The sequence below is a fragment of the Oncorhynchus keta genome, chromosome 15, assembly GCF_023373465.1.
Source record: "Oncorhynchus keta strain PuntledgeMale-10-30-2019 chromosome 15, Oket_V2, whole genome shotgun sequence".
Taxonomy (NCBI): domain Eukaryota; kingdom Metazoa; phylum Chordata; class Actinopteri; order Salmoniformes; family Salmonidae; genus Oncorhynchus; species Oncorhynchus keta.
This window is the reverse complement of record NC_068435.1, coordinates 25,157,636-25,178,439: the sequence shown is the minus strand read 5'-3', so window position 1 is coordinate 25,178,439 and position 20,804 is coordinate 25,157,636. Positions and strand designations below refer to the sequence as shown.

The window sequence follows — 20,804 nt, the reverse complement described above, 5'->3', positions numbered from 1 at the left end:
GCGATTGCATCGTCTGTGGACCTATTGGCGCAGTAAGTAAATTGGAGTGGGTCTAGGGTGTCAGGTAGGGTGGAGGTGACTAGTCTCTCAAAGCACTTCATGATGACAGAAGTGAGTGCTACAGGGCGATAGTCGTTTAGCTCAGTTACCTTAGCTTTCTTGGGACAGGAACAATGGTGGCCCTCTTGAAGCATGTGGGAACAGCAGACTGGGATAGGGATTGATTGAATATGTCCGTAAGCACACCAGCCAGCTGGTCTGCGCATGCTCTGAGGACGCGGCTGGGGATGCCGTCTGGGCCAGCAGCCCTGCGAGGGTTAACACGTTTAAATGTTTTACTCACGTTGGTTGCGGTGAAGGAGATCGGATCCCAGTAGGGGACCGAAAACAACGGTGCCGCAAAAGGGGCAGATGGAGCGATCTTCTGGTCAGGCTCCGTACAGGCTCCGTAGACGGGCACATCGCTCACCACTCCCGAGTGTACTACTCACCAATGTCCAGTCTCTTGACAACAAGGTAGACGAAATTCGAGCAAGGGTTGCCTTCCAGAGAGACATCAGAGATTGTAACATTCTCTGTTTCACGAAAACATGGCTTACTCGGGATACGCTATCAGAATCGGTACAGCCACCCGGTTTCTTCACGCATCGCGCAGACAGAAACAAACATCTCTCTGGTAAGAAGAAGGGCGGGGGTGTATGCCTTATGATTAACGAGTCGTGGTGTGATCATAACAACATACAGGAACTCAAGTTCTTTTGTTCACCTGACCTAGAATTCCTTACAATCAAATGCCGACAAATGCATTATCTACCAAGAGAATTATCTTAGATTATAATCACAGCCGTGTATATTCCCCCCCAAGCAGACACCTCGACGGCCCTGAAAGAACTTCATTGGACTCTATGTAAACTGGAAACCACATATCCTGAGGCTGCATTTATTGTAGCTGGGGATTTTAATAAGGCTAATCTGAAAACAAGGCTCCCTAAATTTTATCAGCATATGGAATGCGCGACCCGGGCTGGCAAAATTCTGGATCATTGCTACTGCATCTTCCGGCGAAATCATACAAAGCCCTCCCTCGCCCTCCTTTCGGCAAATCTGAGCACGACTCCATTTTGTTGCTCCCAGCATATAGACAGAAACTAAAACAGGAAACGCCCGTGCTCAGGTCTTTTCAACGTTGGTCCGACCAATCTGATTCCACGCTTCAAGATTGCTTCGATCACGTGGACTGGGATATATTCCGGATAGCCTCAGACAATAACATTGATGAATACGTTGCTTCGGTGAGCGAGTTTATTAGCAAGGGCATCGGTGATGTTGTACCCACGGTGACTATTAAAACCTTCCCCAACCAGAAACCGTGGATTGATGGCAGCATTCGCGCAAAACTGAAAGCGCGAACCACTGCTTTTAATCATGGCAAGGCAACCGGAAACATGACCGAATACAAACAGTGTAGCTATTCCCTCCACAAGGCAATCAAACAAGCTAAGCGTCGGTATAGAGACAAAGTAGAGTCGCAATTCAACATCTTAGACATGAGATGTATGTGGCAGGGTCTACAGTCAATTAAGGATTACAAAAAGAAAACCGGCCCCGTCGCGGGCACAGATGTCTTGCTCCCAGACAAACTAAACAACTTCTTTGCTCGCTTTGAGGACAATACAATGCCACTGACACCATAGACAGAGATATGTATTACAGGTTTCTTTGAATGCCATGGCAACTAGACACAATGGAGGGAAGAAAAAAAGTATCAGCCCCCTCATCAGGATGGTACATCCCAATGGTACCCTATTCCCTACATAGTGCACTACTCTTAACCAGAGCCCTATGGGCCCTGTTGAAAATTAGTGCACTATAAAGGGAATAGGGTGCCATTTAGACTTTAGACACACTTGACAACTCAGGTGAAACATATTTTCTCATCTGGCAAGGAAAAACAAACCAATCACGTGAATGTATCTCATTTACCATTAGATTTATTGATTGTATAGAAAAGGTTGGTTTGATATAACATTATGCATTCTATATAAGATATAACATTTTCAACATTCAATGTACAAAACCTAGATACAGTACATCTTTAAAAATGCACTCCAGCTTTAAGGCCCGAGGCAGTCAGTAGGTGATGTTCTCCAATGCCCTCATCCTATCCTGTTTCTCTTTCAGTTACCCACCACTTCCTTGAAATGACTGCTCTGACAGTGAGGGAAAATATTGCTTAATGGGCATTAGGTTGAAACATATAAGAAAGAAGGGGGAAGCCATGCAGTGTCTGCCAACAGATGGATGAAGAGAAATTCAGACACACTCCAAAGGGTGGACAGTACCTTAGTATGCCACCTGTCTGCTTTTCTTATTCAAGGATGCATCAAACACATGGTCAATGAAGAAAGCTGATGCCCAGCAATTATCAATTTCTAGGACAAAATTGAACACATAATAGTTGACTGTGGGGGGGGAGGGTGCAGACGGATGCATCCCATATGGCACCCACTTTCCTATAAGGGCCCTGGTCAAAAGTAGTGCACTAGATAGGGAATAGGGTGCCATTTGGGATGCAAACGAGGAGCGGTGCTTTATCACTGGTTTATAGCTGGCGAGCTGCGTGGGAGAGACACAGTCCTGGGCAGGATGCCTCTAAGCTTGTGCTGAAAGGTCCCCCTGTCAATAACATCATATCAAATCTGTATTATACAGTACCTACAATGTGACACCAGAATCACTATAAGTGGGGTAGTGGGGCAGAATATAGCCAATAGGCCAAACAAGATAATACGATTGATATACCAATATGATTTGTGACTAAATGGATATAATAGTACCAATAGGATGGATTATTCCTGTACTAGCATACTTGGGAATGATCTCCATATAGATATCAAGTCAACAGAACAGACTGAGTTCTATTGGACGTTTTCTTTGTTCACAACACACATGATATGGTAATGCCTGTTCATGCACCTGTAATACATGATAGCTAGCACTTGATGTCTGATACAAGTCTGATATGTACAGAAATCACATCCTGTAGTCTACAGTAAACCAAATATCCACCAATTGTACAGTAAGATCTTTGACTGGAGTTCTGATAAAAAGCCTAGTCTGTAGACCTAACCAGCCAATTTGACAATCACATTGTTTTTATCAAAGCATTTAATTTAATGAAACCATTGACTAAAACTTCAGTACCAAATATTTTCAGGGTTGTGTGCTACTGCATCAGTAGTAAGCTCCTTCTGCTAAGCAGATTTTAGGTAATGATGCTAGCTATATATAAAAGCTTCTTCCCACAGTGCCAAGTAGTATATTTAGCCTTTAGGAAAATGATTCCCTCAACATGGAACATAAAAGCAGGAGCTTGGCAGGATGATGAATTATACTGTACTGGGACCATAGGCAGTAATATGTCAAACTCCTATGGTCCACAGCCATCAGAAAGCAGTACATACACAGCATTCACCCATTTGACAGAAGTAATGACATCCAGAATACAGTAGCGTAAAAGTACATTGGTCTCCAGTGTAGAATGAGGAGTAGAGTATTCTCTTTGCGAGGTGCTCTCACACCAGTAGTAGTGCACTCAAAAATGAAAAGGCAGCAGAATGAGATAGAGAGAGAGAAGAGTAATGATTTTTGAAGTCCTCCAGATATTTCTATAGAGGAGCTGTGTGCTTCAGACACAGCTGTCTGTGTATTCATCAGATGGTCAAGTACAGAAACACACTGTGGTGTTCACACAGACACACACAGAGCGAGGGATGGTAGAGCCAGGGAGTGAAATGAAAGGAAATGGAGGGTGTTGTAAAAAAAGAAAAAAAAGAAGGGAAATGCACTCAATGCACTTGAAAAGGCTCTTTAAAATAAACAGAGGGGAAACGGGCTGGTTGGGGCATCTCTAAATACTCACTGTCTCAAGCCAGGCCAAGAAAACCATTGATAGTACAAAAGAGAGATTTCCACATCACTTCACACAACAGAATGCAGCATTCCTTATCATTGCCCCTCATAACAATTCTGAAGGCATCAATTTGGTGTTTAGGCAGTACACAAAGGAAAAGGAGATGAAAATGAGAGAAGAAAAAGCTAAAAGGCTTTTATATACTGGTGGTGTTAATAGCGAATTATATATTTTATATATTTTTTACTATATGTGGGCTGGTTTTCCATTTATTCGATGGGGACTCAATAAATAACCAACTTCAGTTCTGTTCTTATCACCTCAGTGCTTCAGTGCCTCTGACTTTGAATGGATGAAATGAATGCTACAATGCAAATATTCACCATACTAGACCGTCCTTACAGTATTCACAATTTAAACCACTAGGTTATCATTTTCTTTTCCAAAAACGTGGATGGCATTTTGAAATAGAAATTAAAGAAAAAAGTGGAGCAAAAAGTATTGTATTTGAGCAATAGATGATCCTCTTCTAAAACTGTCTGGGACACATTGTCATACAGCAAACGTTTACACTTTCATCAGGACCTAACGTAACCTTCTCTGTGCGCGAGAACACGTCAACAAAATAGTCTCTAATAATCACCTGTCAGAACCATGCCAGAAGTCCATCTTCTCTTCTATTTGCTGGACCTTTCTCCTCCACAAACAGGTCAAAACTAGTTCCTTGAATAGCCATATCCATCCACTACCAGGAGGTCTTTATTCACTCAACCTTGATGTTCTCCACAGAAAGTCTTCTTTGTCTTAATAAAAAGTGTTGGTGCACATTGTTGCTCTGCTCCAGCACCGTTTGTCAACGTCATGGGAAATGGGGAAAGCCTGCATTGGATGCAGGCACAGACAGTACACATTCATTTTGCGCCGATATAGTGGTCTGATTGACAGATTCTCACAGAGAGATCAGGGCAGTTCTTCTTGGTTCTGCTCAGAATCCTAAACCCAACCCCCCGCATATCAACAACCCAATATAATATGACTCCTCTTGAATCCCCGTTGTTTCATGTACAGTGTGTGCATTTCCAGAGCAGCACTGTCGCCAGGGGAATGAATCTGAATCGAATCTGATATATCCTCTGTTCTCATCTATTCCTGAGAGCTAGTCAGTCAGTCAGGGTCCCAGCCATGTTGTAGGCCTGCCGTAACCGTTGAGCCGTTAGCAGGGTGGGAGGGCAACGAGTGTGTACCAGTATCCCCACACAGACTGAGCTGTGAGAGGCCAGGGCAGACTCCTAGCGCAGGTCGGTGGGGGGTATCTGAGTCAGGCTGAGGGAGGTAGAGGAGGAGATGAAGGCTCTCTGCTGTGTATTATAGTTCTCTCCCCCATCTCCCTTCCTCCTCCTCCATCCTTCCCTCTCCATGTCAAGGCCAGGGCTCTCTATCTGTCTAGCCCCTGAAAGGCCGGGGCGGGGGCTTGCCGATCTCCACAGAGATGTTGGTGTAGAGAGGGTACTTCTTAAACTGGAGCACGCGGTATGTTAACGTGCTGATCCCGTCTCTCTTCATTGTGTTCTTGGTGTTCTGGATCTTGTTGAATCTGGAGAAGAGGAGAAAAATCATTATTATTACTGGGAAATGTTTTCATTGTAGCAAACAGTGAAATATTATTGCATGTTTTTTATCACAATCATCATGGCTAACATCTTGATTTTGCATGTTTCTTGTTATTCCCATATTGGCCAACAGGGAGTGCTATGAGCATGTACTGGAAATCAGAGGACAAATACAGGAATCATCCATCTGTAACAGTCATCCATTGTCCAATGCCAAGGCTACAATACCCCATGGTTTTCTCAGATTTCCTTTTACTGTTTGAGAAGAGGCAGGGATTCAGAGTACATAAACTGCTTCAGTAGCCAACAGTGCATATCCAATCTTCAAAGAGCAGTGAATGGATCAAACAAGATGTATTTTTATGTGCTTGGACATAAACCCACTACGACACAATCCAAGTCAACCTAAGAAGAACCCTGCAGCAGCACCTTGTCACTTACAGCTAAACAGAGATTTCTCTACACGCAGATCTTGTCAGGAATCTAAATTAAAGCTAAATTACTTTTAGACTAAGAGAGAAAGGAGGGGGTAGCGAGAGACAGAGAGTGAGAGGAAGGGAGAAAGAGAGGGGGAGGGAGAGAGAGATTTATCTATAAATCTATCAAGAGGAGAGAGGATTAAAGGCAATAGCCTGAATGTGCTCTACTACTATACTTTATCATAGTCTCTCAATGATCTCACAATGAGATCGGAGATATTCTCACGTATTACATAAATATGGACTGTAATAGCATGCAACTTTCAGAGTAAGCTTCCCCTATTCATGTTTTGGTATCAACTTACATCGACAAGACATCAGCCCCCAAAAAGCCATAAAACCACTATTTTAGCATGAGATGATGATTCATAATGCATGTTTGATGACGATGCTACTCTGTGGAAGGATGAAGCCCTGTATTCATTGAGTTAATATGCATGAGTCCACGGAGTAAGGCAGTGCTAACTAATCTTTTGGAATAATGATGAATGGAAGTCTTTCTTCTTTTGACAAGCCTTATGTCTCATTATTATTCCTAAACCACATCTCCTACTTCCTACTGACCAAACAGAGCAGAATGGGTGGCAGTAACAGAGCTGTAGAGGTGGTCAACATTAATCATCAAAAACATGCGCTTTGGTAAACAGTAAACACTGGAATGTCTGGTGGGTAAGACTGGGTTTGCAAAGGAAGCTGCATAATTATGGTAAACTAGGCTAATTTGTTGACCTAAGAAACATTTCTGGAGGCATAATGCCTTTTCCTACGAGGACAGATACAACATAATAATTAGAGTGCAAGGATAGAATAATTAGCTTTTTTCAGGAAATAGGCTAATCCAGGTTTTTAGAACAGTGATTTGACACTTAATGCTCTTCTTGTGCAGGCTTTCTCTAAGTACTACACACATCGTGAGTATATGGGCATATTAGGGGCAGTGAAGTCAAAAATGTGATTTACCTTGTGGAAGAATGGTGTCGCATCCCTCCAATAGAGTTCAAGACACTAGTAGAAGGTGCATTGAAGCTGTTCTGGCCCGTGGTGGCCAAATGCCATACTAAGACACTTTATGTTGGAGTTTCCTTTATTTAGGCAGTTACCTGTATATTGCCACACTATGAGGTTGGAATGATACTGTGAAATTTTGAGAGAGTTTGCCCTCCTTTATGCCAATAACAGCTAGTTTTCAGGCTACACATCCTTCCCACTCCTATTAGGCCCCTCGCTCTGACCACTCTTCTTTGAGAAATTGCATTTTGCTAAGATGCTATTTTTGCTTCTTTTTGACCATTTTAATTGAAAACAATCACAGTAAGGTATTTAATTGTTACCCGAAAATGATTTGGTATTGAGATAACAAAGTCTGCATTGAACCTTAATAACTTAACTCCAGGGAACCTGGCTAAAGGCCCGAACCATAAAATCTGTCGCTCTGCCCATTGGACCTTGAAAACATCAGCGACCTTAATAACTTAACTCCAGGGAACCGGGCTAAAGGCCCTAACCATAAAATCTGCCGCTCTGCCCTTGAGCAAGGCAGTTAACCAACCAACAACACCTGCTCCCCGGGCGCCGATGACATGGACGCCAATTAAGGCAGCCCCCTGCACCTCTCTGATTCAGATGCGGAAGACACATTCCCCTTTCCCTTTCCCAATACGCTGTTAGAATTTTGAGAAGCGCTCTCTCGCTAAAAGGTTTGGCTATAAAAGCCCAGACCCTCCAAGGGCTTTCTACTTCCCTCTATTTTAAAACCCAAATGTATTATTTTATGAATCAAAACACTTCAACTAATCCCCAAAGGAGGAACAAAAAACAATTTTAGGGAGGTTTCCCTAATAGGGGTATCTCTGTCTATCTTTCCTCTTCCTGGCATTTATTCATTATTTATTGGCCCAAAATAAATTCTGTCCATGACAACTTTCGCGAAAGCCGAGGCTCATGGATCAGAATCAAGTCAGGCTGGAGAATAAAGTGCTGGAAATGTCAGTCAAAGGATGAAGGTCTCTCTCTCTCTCTCTCTGTCTCCATCACACAGCAAGTCAGCGACAGATTCCTTCAAATCCATCACACAGCAAGTCAGCGACAGATTCCTTAAAATCCATCACACAGCAAGTCAGCGACAGATTCCTTCAAATCCATCACACAGCAAGTCAGCGACAGATTCCTTAAAATTCATCACACAGCAAGTCAGCGACAGATTCCTTCAAATCCATCACACAGCAAGTCAGCGACAGATTCCTTAAAATCCATCACACAGCAAGTCAGCGACAGATTCCTTAAAATCCATCACACAGCAAGTCAGCGACAGATTCCTTAAAATCCATCACACAGCAAGTCAGCGACAGATTCCTTCAAATCCATCACACAGCAAGTCAGCGACAGATTCCTTAAAATTCATCACACAGCAAGTCAGCGACAGATTCCTTAAAATCCATCACACACCAAGTCAGCGACAGATTCCTTAAAATCCATCACACAGCAAGTCAGCGACAGATTCCTTAAAATTCATCACACAGCAAGTCAGCGACAGATTCCTTAAAATCCATCACACAGCAAGTCAGCGACAGATTCCTTAAAATTCATCACACACCAAGTCAGCGACAGATTCCTTAAAATCCATCACACAGAAAGTCAGCGACAGATTCCTTAAAATTCATCACACAGCAAGTCAGCGACAGATTCCTTCAAATCCATCACACAGCAAGTCAGCGACAGATTCCTTAAAATTCATCACACAGCAAGTCAGCGACAGATTCCTTAAAATCCATCACACACCAAGTCAGCGACAGATTCCTTAAAATCCATCACACACCAAGTCAGCGACAGATTCCTTAAAATCCATCACACACCAAGTCAGCGACAGATTCCTTAAAATCCATCACACACCAAGTCAGCGACAGATTCCTTAAAATCCATCACACACCAAGTCAGCGACAGATTCCTTAAAATCCATCACACAGCAAGTCAGCGACAGATTCCTTAAAATCCATCACACACCAAGTCAGCGACAGATTCCTTAAAATCCATCACAAGGCAAGTCAGTGACAGATTCCTTAAAATCCATCACACACCAAGTCAGCGACAGATTCCTTAAAATCCATCACACACCAAGTCAGCGACAGATTCCTTAAAATCCATCACACACCAAGTCAGCGACAGATTCCTTAAAATCCATCACACACCAAGTCAGCGACAGATTCCTTAAAATCCATCACACACCAAGTCAGCGACAGATTCCTTAAAATCCATCACACACCAAGTCAGCGACAGATTCCTTAAAATCCATCACACACCAAGTCAGCGACAGATTCCTTAAAATCCATCACAAGGCAAGTCAGCGACAGATTCCTTAAAATTGGTCTCTGATGTATTGGTTGTCATAAAGCCAATGGCACCGGATGTCGACCCTGCTCTTGTTGTCTATAGAACTCACCTGGTGTCAATTCAGCAAGTAATAACTCTGACCCATATTAGAGTAGCCTAGGTGACATGACACACTTTCATATCTACAAAAACAAGCCTTGTAATTCATTTCAGATAGCATGTCCTATACTAAATGACCCAAGACTGTACATACATCACAGTGTGTTCATGCAGGACAGCTACATATCTAAGGAATATGTTACAAGTGACGCATGTTAGGCACATGTTAGGTTCAAGGCACCCTATTCCCTAGAGTGAACTACTTTAGACCAGGCCATGTGGCAGTGCACTATAAAGGGAAGAGGGTGGCATTTGGATTCATGTTGATTGGGATTGCATGGTAAGTACTTAGATCAGTATCTATCAACCCATCCACCTGCCACACAGCCACAAGCCAAACAGACAACAGCAAGCTTCCCTGGCTATGTCAGCACAGCAAACCCCTCTTACATCAACATGTTTCAATTCATTATGCGCAGCAACAACAACTAATTCATTTACATTCTCCCATGGAAATTTGTTTATTAGGCTCTCGTGCTAGCTATGCATGGGCTCTTCATTGGTTCATTATTAGTATTGTCTGAGGCACTCATCAACATGAGCGTTGTCTTCTGTGGCTGTTATCTTCACACATTGGAAATCATAGGGAGTGGGAGTTCATGGAAAACTAACAGAACCAAGATCAGGCCAAAATGGCCTCCCCATGGTTATTTAGCCTTCAGAGCATGGTAAGAGCCAGCAATGGGTCTGGATGTGATCAATAACAGTCTGTAACTTCTACAGTGTGTGCACTCATGCTATGCAATAATAATGTTTTGCAAATTGCAGCTCAGCTCTGTAGGGTTCTGGGGTTTGGCAACAATCACAACTAACAGCCCTGCATATAGCCATGCAGTTATCGATCTGCTCTTTTTAGAGTCATTGATGGGTTGTCTATTCATGTATGAAAGAGCCCTCTTAGCAGTGAATAAACAATGATAATCCATTTCTATGATAAGTGTTATGAGTTGTTATTTTCCAGCCAAATCTATGGGATATGACATGGGGGATTCATCTTAGAGCAGCCTTATAACCGCGAGCTGGTATTATAATGTGTTGAGTGTGATGCAACCTTTATCAAAAAGACAACTTTGGAAACCAGGCAAACAACAGCAACAGTACCTGTACTTTCTGTACCTTCGGGAAAAAGATCCCAAGGAAAAGTCTGATCCCAGATCTGTTCTATGCTGTCATGACAACTCCTATGTCATTGTTGGCAAGACAGCACAAACAGATCTGGAACCAGGCTTGTGTCTAGAGAGGAAAATCCAATACAAAACCTTTGTGGGTTGGGTTCATTGTGCTTGTCTCTTTCGTGTTTGATCATCCTGTAGCGGCCGATCCGGACGTCCGGTCGAACCACCTTCATCCCGTTGAGGGTGATCCTACAACAGAGTCATGGTTTAGAAAGGATCCGAGTTTTCATCCCAAACGGCACCCTATTCCCTACATAGTGCACTACTTTTGACCAGAGCTCTATTGACACTGGTCAAAAGCAGTGCACTACATAGGAAATAGGTTTCCAATTGGGAACCATAATCACACTTACAGCCATAGAAATATAAGTCATAACTGCTCCAAAACTGCTGTAGCAATGCCAACCATGAACAGACACTGTCATAGCAATCTCAAGTTAAGCTTCAGCTGTAATGCGACAAAAATGGGTTAAAGCAAGGCACTGACTGTAGACAACCAGTACAAACTAAAGCCTATTCTAGAATTAGAGGGAGGAAAATAAGAAATTACTGTATATTCCTTTACGCAGTGATATGGAACCTTGTGTGTGTTTGGATGTTTACAATGTTAGGTTCCCAAGATGGGATGAAATGGTTTTATTTCTCTCTGTAATGCTCTGATTCATGCGGGATCTCCTGTGTTATTGGTGCAGCCAACCTTGATATTACAGTTTGTATCTGTGGGCCTCGCTCTTACTGACTGACAAACAACCAGCAAAACACATTGCTTCTGCATCCTGCCATCTAAGCCTCATTAGAACATATGAGAAGAAAATGCCAAGCGAGTCAAAAAAACATTTCTGAATACAAATTCAGTAGAACATATTGAAAGAAACTCAGACTCTTCCCATTAAATGTCTCTTAGCGTTCCTGAAGGGACCAGCCAAAGCAGCCTTGCTAACTGTCTTGGAAAACAAAGGCATTTGTTTGAGTAAAATGCTGCTTCCAGCTGCTTGACTGCTTGAACAATCAGGTCATTATAATCTCCCCATTTGGCTCTTTATCTGTGTGGAACCCCTGGAGACAACAAACGGTCATGTGAGCATCCCGCTGCTCCAGCTTAAGCGATAGGCTAGCTGCTGCTTCCGTCTCTGGACCTTCCTCTTCCTTCCTAGTACATGACGGAGATCGATAACATAAACAGTGTCTGTCTGTCTGTTTCCGTGTGCTAGGGCTTGCAGGTTTTTTCTTCCATTAACACCAGAGAGGAGGCCTGGTAATGCAGAGAGTTGATTTGAAATAATCTCCTTGTGTATTCCTGACCCAGAAACAACATCACTAAGGATTAATTGAGGGAAATATTGGAGGGAAAAAACAGCCCGCATCCCAAATGGCACCCTATTCCAAATATAGTGCACACATTTTGGGATGTAACCTACTATTTGTAACCAGAATAGGTATGTATACTTTACCTCACTCATTTAGAGCTTGGTAAAAGCTACTAGAACTAAATGGTCATCTGGGTCTGTGTCAAGTTCTGTACACCTACATGATTACCATCCACTTCAGGCCAGTTACATACTAGCTGGAAACTGAACTATTCAGTGACTTCTTTCGCTTCAAGGCATTCTGCAGTGTTAACTGTGGTTTCAAGGTATCAGGTGGAAAAAGCTCCAACCAACTGCAGTGATTTCAATGATATAAGAGGGCAGGTAGAGGGATGGGCACAGAGCTCATTCTCAGCTCTATCTCTCAATCAATGGTTAGCCTCGCCTGGGTAATCCATGTGTGAGTTAATCAATACTATGGCACTTAGTTTGTACTGTAAGCTGAAGATATTGGGCCCAAAGGACTACCCTAGAGTTAAATTAAGACAAGTGTCTGGATGTACATTCAAAATCATTTATTTCACTGGATTCTTTCTAACAAAAGAACATTTACAGACATCAGCAGGAGGTCAGGCATACATCCTTTTTGACCATTTCTTTACTTTAGGACAAGTTGAGGAGAAAGGAATCTGACACGTTCCGGGAACATCCTTCACCACAAACCCTGATTGATTGTAAGATGTGATTGTAGGATGTCGTGTCCATGACCTGAGATGTACTGTATGAGACAACATGGCTGCCTGACAGGTTTCTTTGTCATCATTTACTGTTCTGTTTGGTCATACGCCATGGGACTCCACGTGGTGCTGCTGCGCCCTCCATCCATTAGCCTGACTTCTTTCCTCCATGTTTTAACATCCTGCTGTCTCAGCCCAGCGAGCACACAAAATTGGCTCAATCGTATTGAACAGCGTTGTGTGCCAAGGATCTGTGGGTGCTTTCATTCCGAACCAGATTCCTTGAACTCCATCAAACCTTTTGAAACCAATCAGAGGGGGAATGATGAAGAGAGAGTATTGAGCGATATAATATAATAATATAATCAAAAGCATTTCTGGAAGAAAATAGAGAGGAGAAAAAAACAGTCTTTGACCTTGCACAACAAAACCCTGAAAACGCTGAAGATTATTTTCAGATGTGATGTTCATTCCTCTCAGGCACAATGAGATAAAATTATCATTGTTGAAGAGTAAGATATCTGTTGTCCTAGATTTTACATTGCCCTGGGTAACAAAGTAGTATTCAGGCTCAGAGAAAGGAGGAGAAACAGAAGTATGATTACATTGTCAGTTTTGTGTATGGTTGACAGTGGAGGCTGCTGAGGGGCTGAGGGGAGGACAGCTCATAATAATGGCTGGAATGGAGTGTAACGGATGGAATAGAGCGAGTAGAATGGTATTGAAAACATGAAAAGCATGTGTTTGATACTATTCCCTTCACTCCCTTCCGCCCATTACTATAAGCTGTCCTCCCCTCAGCAGCCTCCACTGCTGCAAAATGGTTCCTCTCGCATTGCATACAGTACATACATTGCAATGCTTGTCCCTTCGTTGACTTCCTTACTATTCTCACATTGCCACTGATATCATTCACTCTCTATGTACAGTGCCTTGCGAAAGTATTTGGCCCCCTTGAACTTTGCGACCTTTTGCCACATTTCAGGCTTCAAACATAAAGATATAAAACTGTATTTTTTTGTGAAGAATCAACAACAAGTGGGACACAATCATGAAGTGGAACGACATTTATTGGATATGTCAAACTTTTTTAACAAATCAAAAACTGAAAAATTGGGCGTGCAAAATTATTCAGCCCCCTTCAGTTAATACTTTGTAGCGCCACCTTTTGCTGCGATTACAGCGGTAAGTCGCTTGGGGTATGTCTCTATCAGTTTTGCACATCGAGAGACTGAAATTTTTTCCCATTCCTCCTTGCAAAACAGCTCGAGCTCGGTGAGGTTGGATGGAGAGCATTTGTGAACAGCAGTTTTCAGTTCTTTCCACAGATTCTCGATTGGATTCAGGTCTGGACTTTGACTTGGCCATTCTAACACCTGGATATGTTTATTTTTGAACCATTCCATTGTAGATTTTGCTTTATGTTTTGGATCATTGTCTTGTTGGAAGACAAATCTCCGTCCCAGTCTCAGGTCTTTTGCAGACTCCATCAGGTTTTCTTCCAGAATGGTCCTGTATATGGCTCCATCCATCTTCCCATCAATTTTAACCATCTTCCCTGTCCCTGCTGAAGAAAAGCAGGCCCAAACCATGACGCTGCCACCACCATGTTTGACAGTGGGGATGGTGTGTTCAGGGTGTTGCTTTTACGCCAAACATAACATTTTGCATTGTTGCCAAAAAGTTCAATTTTGGTTTCATCTGACCAGAGCACCTTCTTCCACATGTTTGGTGTGTCTCCCAGATGGCTTGTGGCAAACTTTAAACAACACTTTTTATGGATATCTTTAAGAAATGGCTTTCTTCTTGCCACTCTTCCATAAAGGCCAGATTTGTGCAATATATGACTGATTGTTGTCCTATGGACAGAGTCTCCCACCTCAGCTGTAGATCTCTGCAGTTCATCCAGAGTGATCATGGGCCTCTTGGCTGCATCTCTGATCAGTCTTCTCCTTGTATGAGCTGAAAGTTTAGAGGGACGGTAGATTTGCAGTGGTCTGATACTCCTTCCATTTCAATATTATCGCTTGCACAGTGCTCCATGGGATGTTTAAAGCTTGGGAAATCTTTTTGTATCCAAATCCGGCTTTAAACCTCTTCATAAAAAGTATCTTGGACCTGCCTGGTGTGTTCCTTGTTCTTCATGATGCTCTCTGCGCTTTTAACGGACCTCTGAGACTATCACAGTGCAGGTGCATTTATACGGAGACTTGATTACACACAGGTGGATTGTATTTATCATCATTAGTCATTTAGGTCAACATTGGATCATTCAGAGATCCTCACTGAACTTCTGGAGAGAGTTTGCTGCACTGAAAGTAAAGGGGCTGAATAATTATGCACGCCCAATTTTTCAGTTTTTGATTTGTTAAAAAAGTTTGAAATATCCAATAAATGTCGTTCCACTTCATGATTGTGTCCCACTTGTTGTTGATTCTTCACAAAAAAATACAGTTTTATATCTTTATGTTTGAAGCCTGAAATGTGGCAAAAGGTCGCAAAGTTCAAGGGGGCCGAATACTTTCGCAAGGCACTTTAGCTGTTAAATATTACAACAAACAATTAACAAGAAATCATTGTTTTCCTGAGGCCCAGTGGTAGTATTGATATGACTGTCTGGATAGCTAATTTGGCCTCGCGTGCCCTTCTGATTGGATTAAGAATGTCTCCATCTTTTTTTTTTTTTTCATTTCTCAACAGTCTTTCTTAATTGCATTAGACTCTTGGAGTCGAGGGGAATTGGAATCTGCGGCATCCCCTCATTTCACTCTGTCAGAGCCGAAATGAGAGGGGTGCTGCTGAGAAAGAAACCAGTGGGGAGAGACGAGGAGATGAGAGGAGCGAAGCTGAAATCGCTCATGTTGGATTGAGAGTGTGTTTGCACTGTCTGTGATGGTCTTGCTGACTGCGGCGGTTCTATCTCTCTGCTGCCTGCCAACTCTCTGTCCACTCCCTCCTGTCTCACTCTAATTAGAAATAGCCACACGAGGGCAATAGAGAAATGAGAGTCCTGCCAGGGCATTCTTCTCCTCTATCTCCCTCCCTCTTTTACAGACAGACCAAATGTAGACTTGATAGTCTGCCCGTGTTTAAAATAGAAAATATCACAATTTGAAATAGGCTATGACTTGGGATTGTATATTTCTTGAGTAATCTTCCTTGAAATTGTCTCCCCTCTATCTGTCTGTTGGCATCAGTATCAGCTAGGTGTATATTTAGGTCAGGGAGAGCCTGTCTGTCTGTCACCAGAGACAGTCAGTCACCTAGCTTAGTAGTAGATATGAGGGAACTAACTGTCCCTCCAGGGCCTTGTGTTTCACTGCACAGATGCTGACAGTCAAGGAGTTGCCCATCCAAGACACTGGATGGATTTGCTACTCTTCAGTTGTACGTACATGCCCATGAGGGGCGACAAAGACAGAGCTTTTTCAGTTTCCTTCCATTCCGGTTGCTGGTCTAAGGGTGAATGGGCTCTAAGGGAAGCAGGGAAAACAGTGTCATCTATCTGTTTCCCCACTACTGCCAACATCACCTCCAGCTATTTCTGTCTACCCTCCCGTCCTTCACTCAATGAAACTGTATAGTGAGGACCTTCAACAAAGTTCAAGGTAGCCCATCAAAAAAGGCTTGAAAATCACCACTTTTTTCCTCTTTAGCTGTTTATTTGGGTGGGGGGTAAATCAACCCAGACATATTTATGAAGAGGTACGATTGTTAAAAAGGGGTCATCGTTGTTGGAGAAGTTGGCACTGTCTGTAACGCGAGCTATTCCCTCCAAGCAAATCATAAGGGATTTTCCCCAGCAGGTTCTGACAGCATGGCACAGAACCAAAAACACTACAATAAATGAGGAACTCCCCACAATATTTTGTTGTCCTGCTTGCAACCTTAAATCAATTATGCAGTTCACACAAGGTTGTGTGTGCACTACCGCACCTCAGCACTAATAGTGCTATACTACCACTGTAGTTACAGTATAGCCTATGCAAATAACCAAGATATGATGTTAAAAAAACATAAAATGCAAATATCACAAAATACATGTTGAACTCTTAACATATTCTAGAGCAGAGTGCATCATGATTCATGAAAAAAAAAATCCTGTTTAGTCTCCAGTCCTTACTGCTCTAAGGAGAGATTCTTGGTGACTGTCCTCTTCTGAACTACAGTGTGTCAACACACTACTCCCCTTAATCACTCTAATCCCAGTAAGCCTCCCTCTCATTGCTGGAAGATCTGTTGTGTTACATCACAATGTGTGTGAGGCATCAGCTATTATTACCATCTGGGATTGTGTGGCCAGTCTGCCAGTGCTAGGCCTGCTGAACCCACTGAATCGTACAGTCATTAAAGGAAGCACTCTCTCGCTCTTTCTCTCTCCACAAGTCATAGGTTAGCCTACATAGAGGATGTGATTTTAACACTAGAAAAGCCTGGCTTCGAGCCATCCCGTTCTGAGCCAATGACCAGTCATTTTGACTGCAACATTCTAACAGTCTAATAAATACATGTACAGTGCCTTGCGAAAGTATTCGGCCCCCTTGAACTTTGCGACCTTTTGCCACATTTCAGGCTTCAAACATAAAGATATAAAACTGTATAGTGGAACGACATTTATTGGATATTTCAAACTTTTTTAACAAATCAAAAACTGAAAAATTGGGCGTGCAAAATTATTCAGCACCTTTACTTTCAGTGCAGCAAACTCTCTCCAGAAGTTCAGTGAGGATCTCTGAATGATCCAATGTTGACCTAAATGACTAATAATGATAAATACAATCCACCTGTGTGTAATCAAGTCTCCGTATAAATGCACCTGCACTGTGATAGTCTCAGAGGTCCGTGAAAAGCGCAGAGAGCATCATGAAGAACAAGGAACACACCAGGCAGGTCCGAGATACTGTTGTGAAGAAGTTTAAAGCCGGATTTGGATACAAAAAGATTTCCCAAGCTATAAACATCCCATGGAGCACTGTGCAAGCGATAATATTGAAATGGAAGGAGTATCAGACCACTGCAAATCTACCGTCCCTCTAAACTTTCAGCTCATACAAGGAGAAGACTGATCAGAGATGCAGCCAAGAGGCCCATGATCACTCTGGATGAACTGCAGAGATCTACAGCTGAGGTGGGAGACTCTATCCATAGGACAACAATCAGTCGTATATTGCACAAATCTGGCCTTTATGGAAGAGTGGCAAGAAGAAAGCCATTTCTTAAAGATATCCATAAAAAGTGTTGTTTAAAGTTTGCCACAAGCCACCTGGGAGACACACTAAACATGTGGAAGAAGGTGCTCTGGTCAGATGAAACCAAAATTGAACTTTTTGGCAACAATGCAAAACGTTATGTTTGGCGTAAAAGCAACACCCTGAACACACCATCCCCACTGTCAAACATGGTGGTGGCAGCATCATGGTTTGGGCCTGCTTTTCTTCAGCAGGGACAGGGAAGATGGTTAAAATTGATGGGAAGATGGATGGAGCCAAATACAGGACCATTCTGGAAGAAAACCTGATGGAGTCTGCAAAAGACCTGAGACTGGGACAGAGATTTGTCTTCCAACAAGACAATGATCCAAAACATAAAGTAAAATCTACAATGGAATGGTTCAAAAATAAACATATCCAGGTGTTAGAATGGCCAAGTCAAAGTCCAGACCTGAATCCAATCGAGAATCTGTGGAAAGAACTGAAAACTGCTGTTCACAAATGCTCTCCATCCAACCTCACTCAGCTCGAGCTGTCTTGCAAGGAGGAATGGGAAAAAAATTCAGTCTCTCGATGTGCAAAACTGATAGAGACATACCCCAAGCGACTTACAGCTGTAATCGCAGCAAAAGGTGGCGCTACAAAGTATTAACTTAAGGGGGCTGAATCATTTTGCACGCCCAATTTTTCAGTTTTTGATTTGTTAAAAAAGTTTGAAAATATCCAATAAATGTCGTTCCACTTCATGATTGTGTCCCACTTGTTGTAGGATTCTTCACAAAAAAATATAGTTTTATATCTTTATGTTTGAAGCCTGAAATGTGGCAAAAGGTCGCAAAGTTCAAGGGGGCCGAATACTTTCGCAAGGCACTGTATGTTATCAGAAAAAAAGTATTTATGAAGGTCCTGGTGAACATTAGAATACGAAGAAAAAAACATATTTAAAAGAACACAACAGCATTTTCATTCGTTTATGTTACTGTAGGCCATGGAACATTAACTAGATTCAGCGACGGGCCGATTTTCTTCTTGAGGGGGCTGGTCGGGGGCCTGAACATAATCACAAATCATTTCTACACTGCAAATTGACCGCAAGAAGCCCAAACAGATATAATATTTGAATAAAACATAACCACAATTCAAGTGTTAAATCCATCACAAAGAAACAACTATAATTTTGTCAGGTCTTAGGAAACAAAAGAACAGAATAGCATATTTGAAGTTGTATTCTGATACTGGTCTTTGAGTAGTAGCCTGAGCTATATGCTGCTGAAAGCTCACGTGTGGAGTGCACCCAACAGCTGTTATTCTTGGAAAAAGTTATATTTTTAAATACAACTCATCTCTTGAATTTTATATTTGGCAAAGGTAAGTGTTTTGGAAACCTCAGAATCTGATCTTTCTCTCCAAGGTCATTATAGTTTATTTTTTTAATACTCATTTTTATTTCTCTTCAATTTTATTTGGAATTTAGTTTAGTTTCAATTAGTTTACAGACTTGATATGCTAGTTGTTATTTAGATTCAGTTGTATAAAAATATTTATAATTCGTTTTAATATGATTTAGTTTCAGTTTTAGTTTTAGTCTTAGCGACAGAAATCATGAGTGGGCCAGGCTAGAAGCAGTTTTTGTTGCATAGTTATCGGTGTGTTTGTTATGTCAATTCTTGCAACAGTAGCAATACGGTGATGGGTCAGGTCATAGGTTAAGTTAGGTTTAAAGTGGCAATCGGCAGTTGCTACATCCATTTTTGGATGTATAAATTAATGATATGTACCCATTGATTCTTGAAGAATATAACTTAGAAATGCTTCATGAGCATAGCTCATGTGTCGTTCCCCATCAGAACCCAAAATATAAGCTTGTTTTACTCCAATGTTTGTAAAAACTAAATAAACGGACACTGTAAAGCCTCAAAACATGGGGCTCTACTCCATCTGTATCGCTGAAGCATTACAGATGGTACGATAGAAATGTAAAGGTAACTTCCGATTGAGTCGACATCTGCAGCGTTTACCGTGAATTCAGTCTACCAACATTGCCTTTACATTTCAATCATGCTGTGACGCTGAACTTACGCGATATGGATTGAATACAGCCCATGGTTAAATATTTTTTTATATCATAGATGGTTAGTCCTTGCAACAATACTTCTGTCTATGATTTATTAGAGTGGTTACAAGTCAGTTAAGAACAAATTCTTATTTACAATGATTGCTGATTGGCCCTTTCAATTATAAACTCATTCTCAATGTGGCTTGGATTTCAAAGGAATAGCGCTGACTCTGGTGCAATAAATATGATGGAAGGAAACCCTATCTCGCCCATGTTTACACCAATCCAATGCTTTTTCACCTCAGTAGTACATGTAAGAAGACTCAAGTTAGCTACTAGCCGATACTTTACCTGTTAGCTAGTGATAGTAATGTAGACTCGTATATTCCATACCTTGGAGCATCGTAAGCTAGGCAAATAAACCATCTGTCTCGAGAAACTAATAGTGATGCATAAACTAGCCCTATTTGTAACATCGCCATCTCCTGGTAGTATTTACTCACCAGATTCAGTAGCTTGAAAAAAAAAAGCTTTAATTAAAACCCCATTACATTTTTGCCCAAATTATTTTACTTGACTAAATACATTTTTTTGTAATTAGTTTCTGTTTTAGCTTCAGTTTACTATAATAACCTTGTTTCTCACTTTCTAGAAATAAAATGTCTTACCTGCTTGTGACTGTAGGGGGATTTTAAATGGTCACTTTTTGACGCTCCGTTTCCCTCCCTACAATTCCAAGCTGCACTAGACCAAATTTTCAATTTGACAATTGATAATATTGTCATCCATCAGACTACTGTCAATTCCATCTTGACTTTAGGCTAATTCTAT

At 41.8% G+C, this 20,804-nt stretch overlaps 1 protein-coding gene across 2 annotated transcripts in view; it reads right to left on the bottom strand.

Moving 5' to 3' along the window:
- Window positions 1-1,978: 1,978 nt before the first annotated feature.
- Window positions 1,979-20,804, bottom strand: part of LOC118394654 (beta-1,4-galactosyltransferase 2-like) — a 141,529-nt gene continuing 122,703 nt past the window's right edge. Inside the window, exons 6-7 of one of the 2 annotated variants that reach the window (XM_035788089.2) lie at window positions 10,748-10,852; window positions 1,979-5,507 (exon numbers count right to left, since the gene is read on the bottom strand). In XM_035788089.2, the coding sequence (XP_035643982.1) occupies window positions 5,357-5,507; window positions 10,748-10,852 (256 nt within the window). In that variant the 3' untranslated portion in view covers window positions 1,979-5,356. Of the gene's footprint in view, window positions 5,508-10,747; window positions 10,853-12,653; window positions 13,006-20,804 lie in introns of those variants that run through there. The other variant, XM_035788090.2, reaches the window with a different exon arrangement.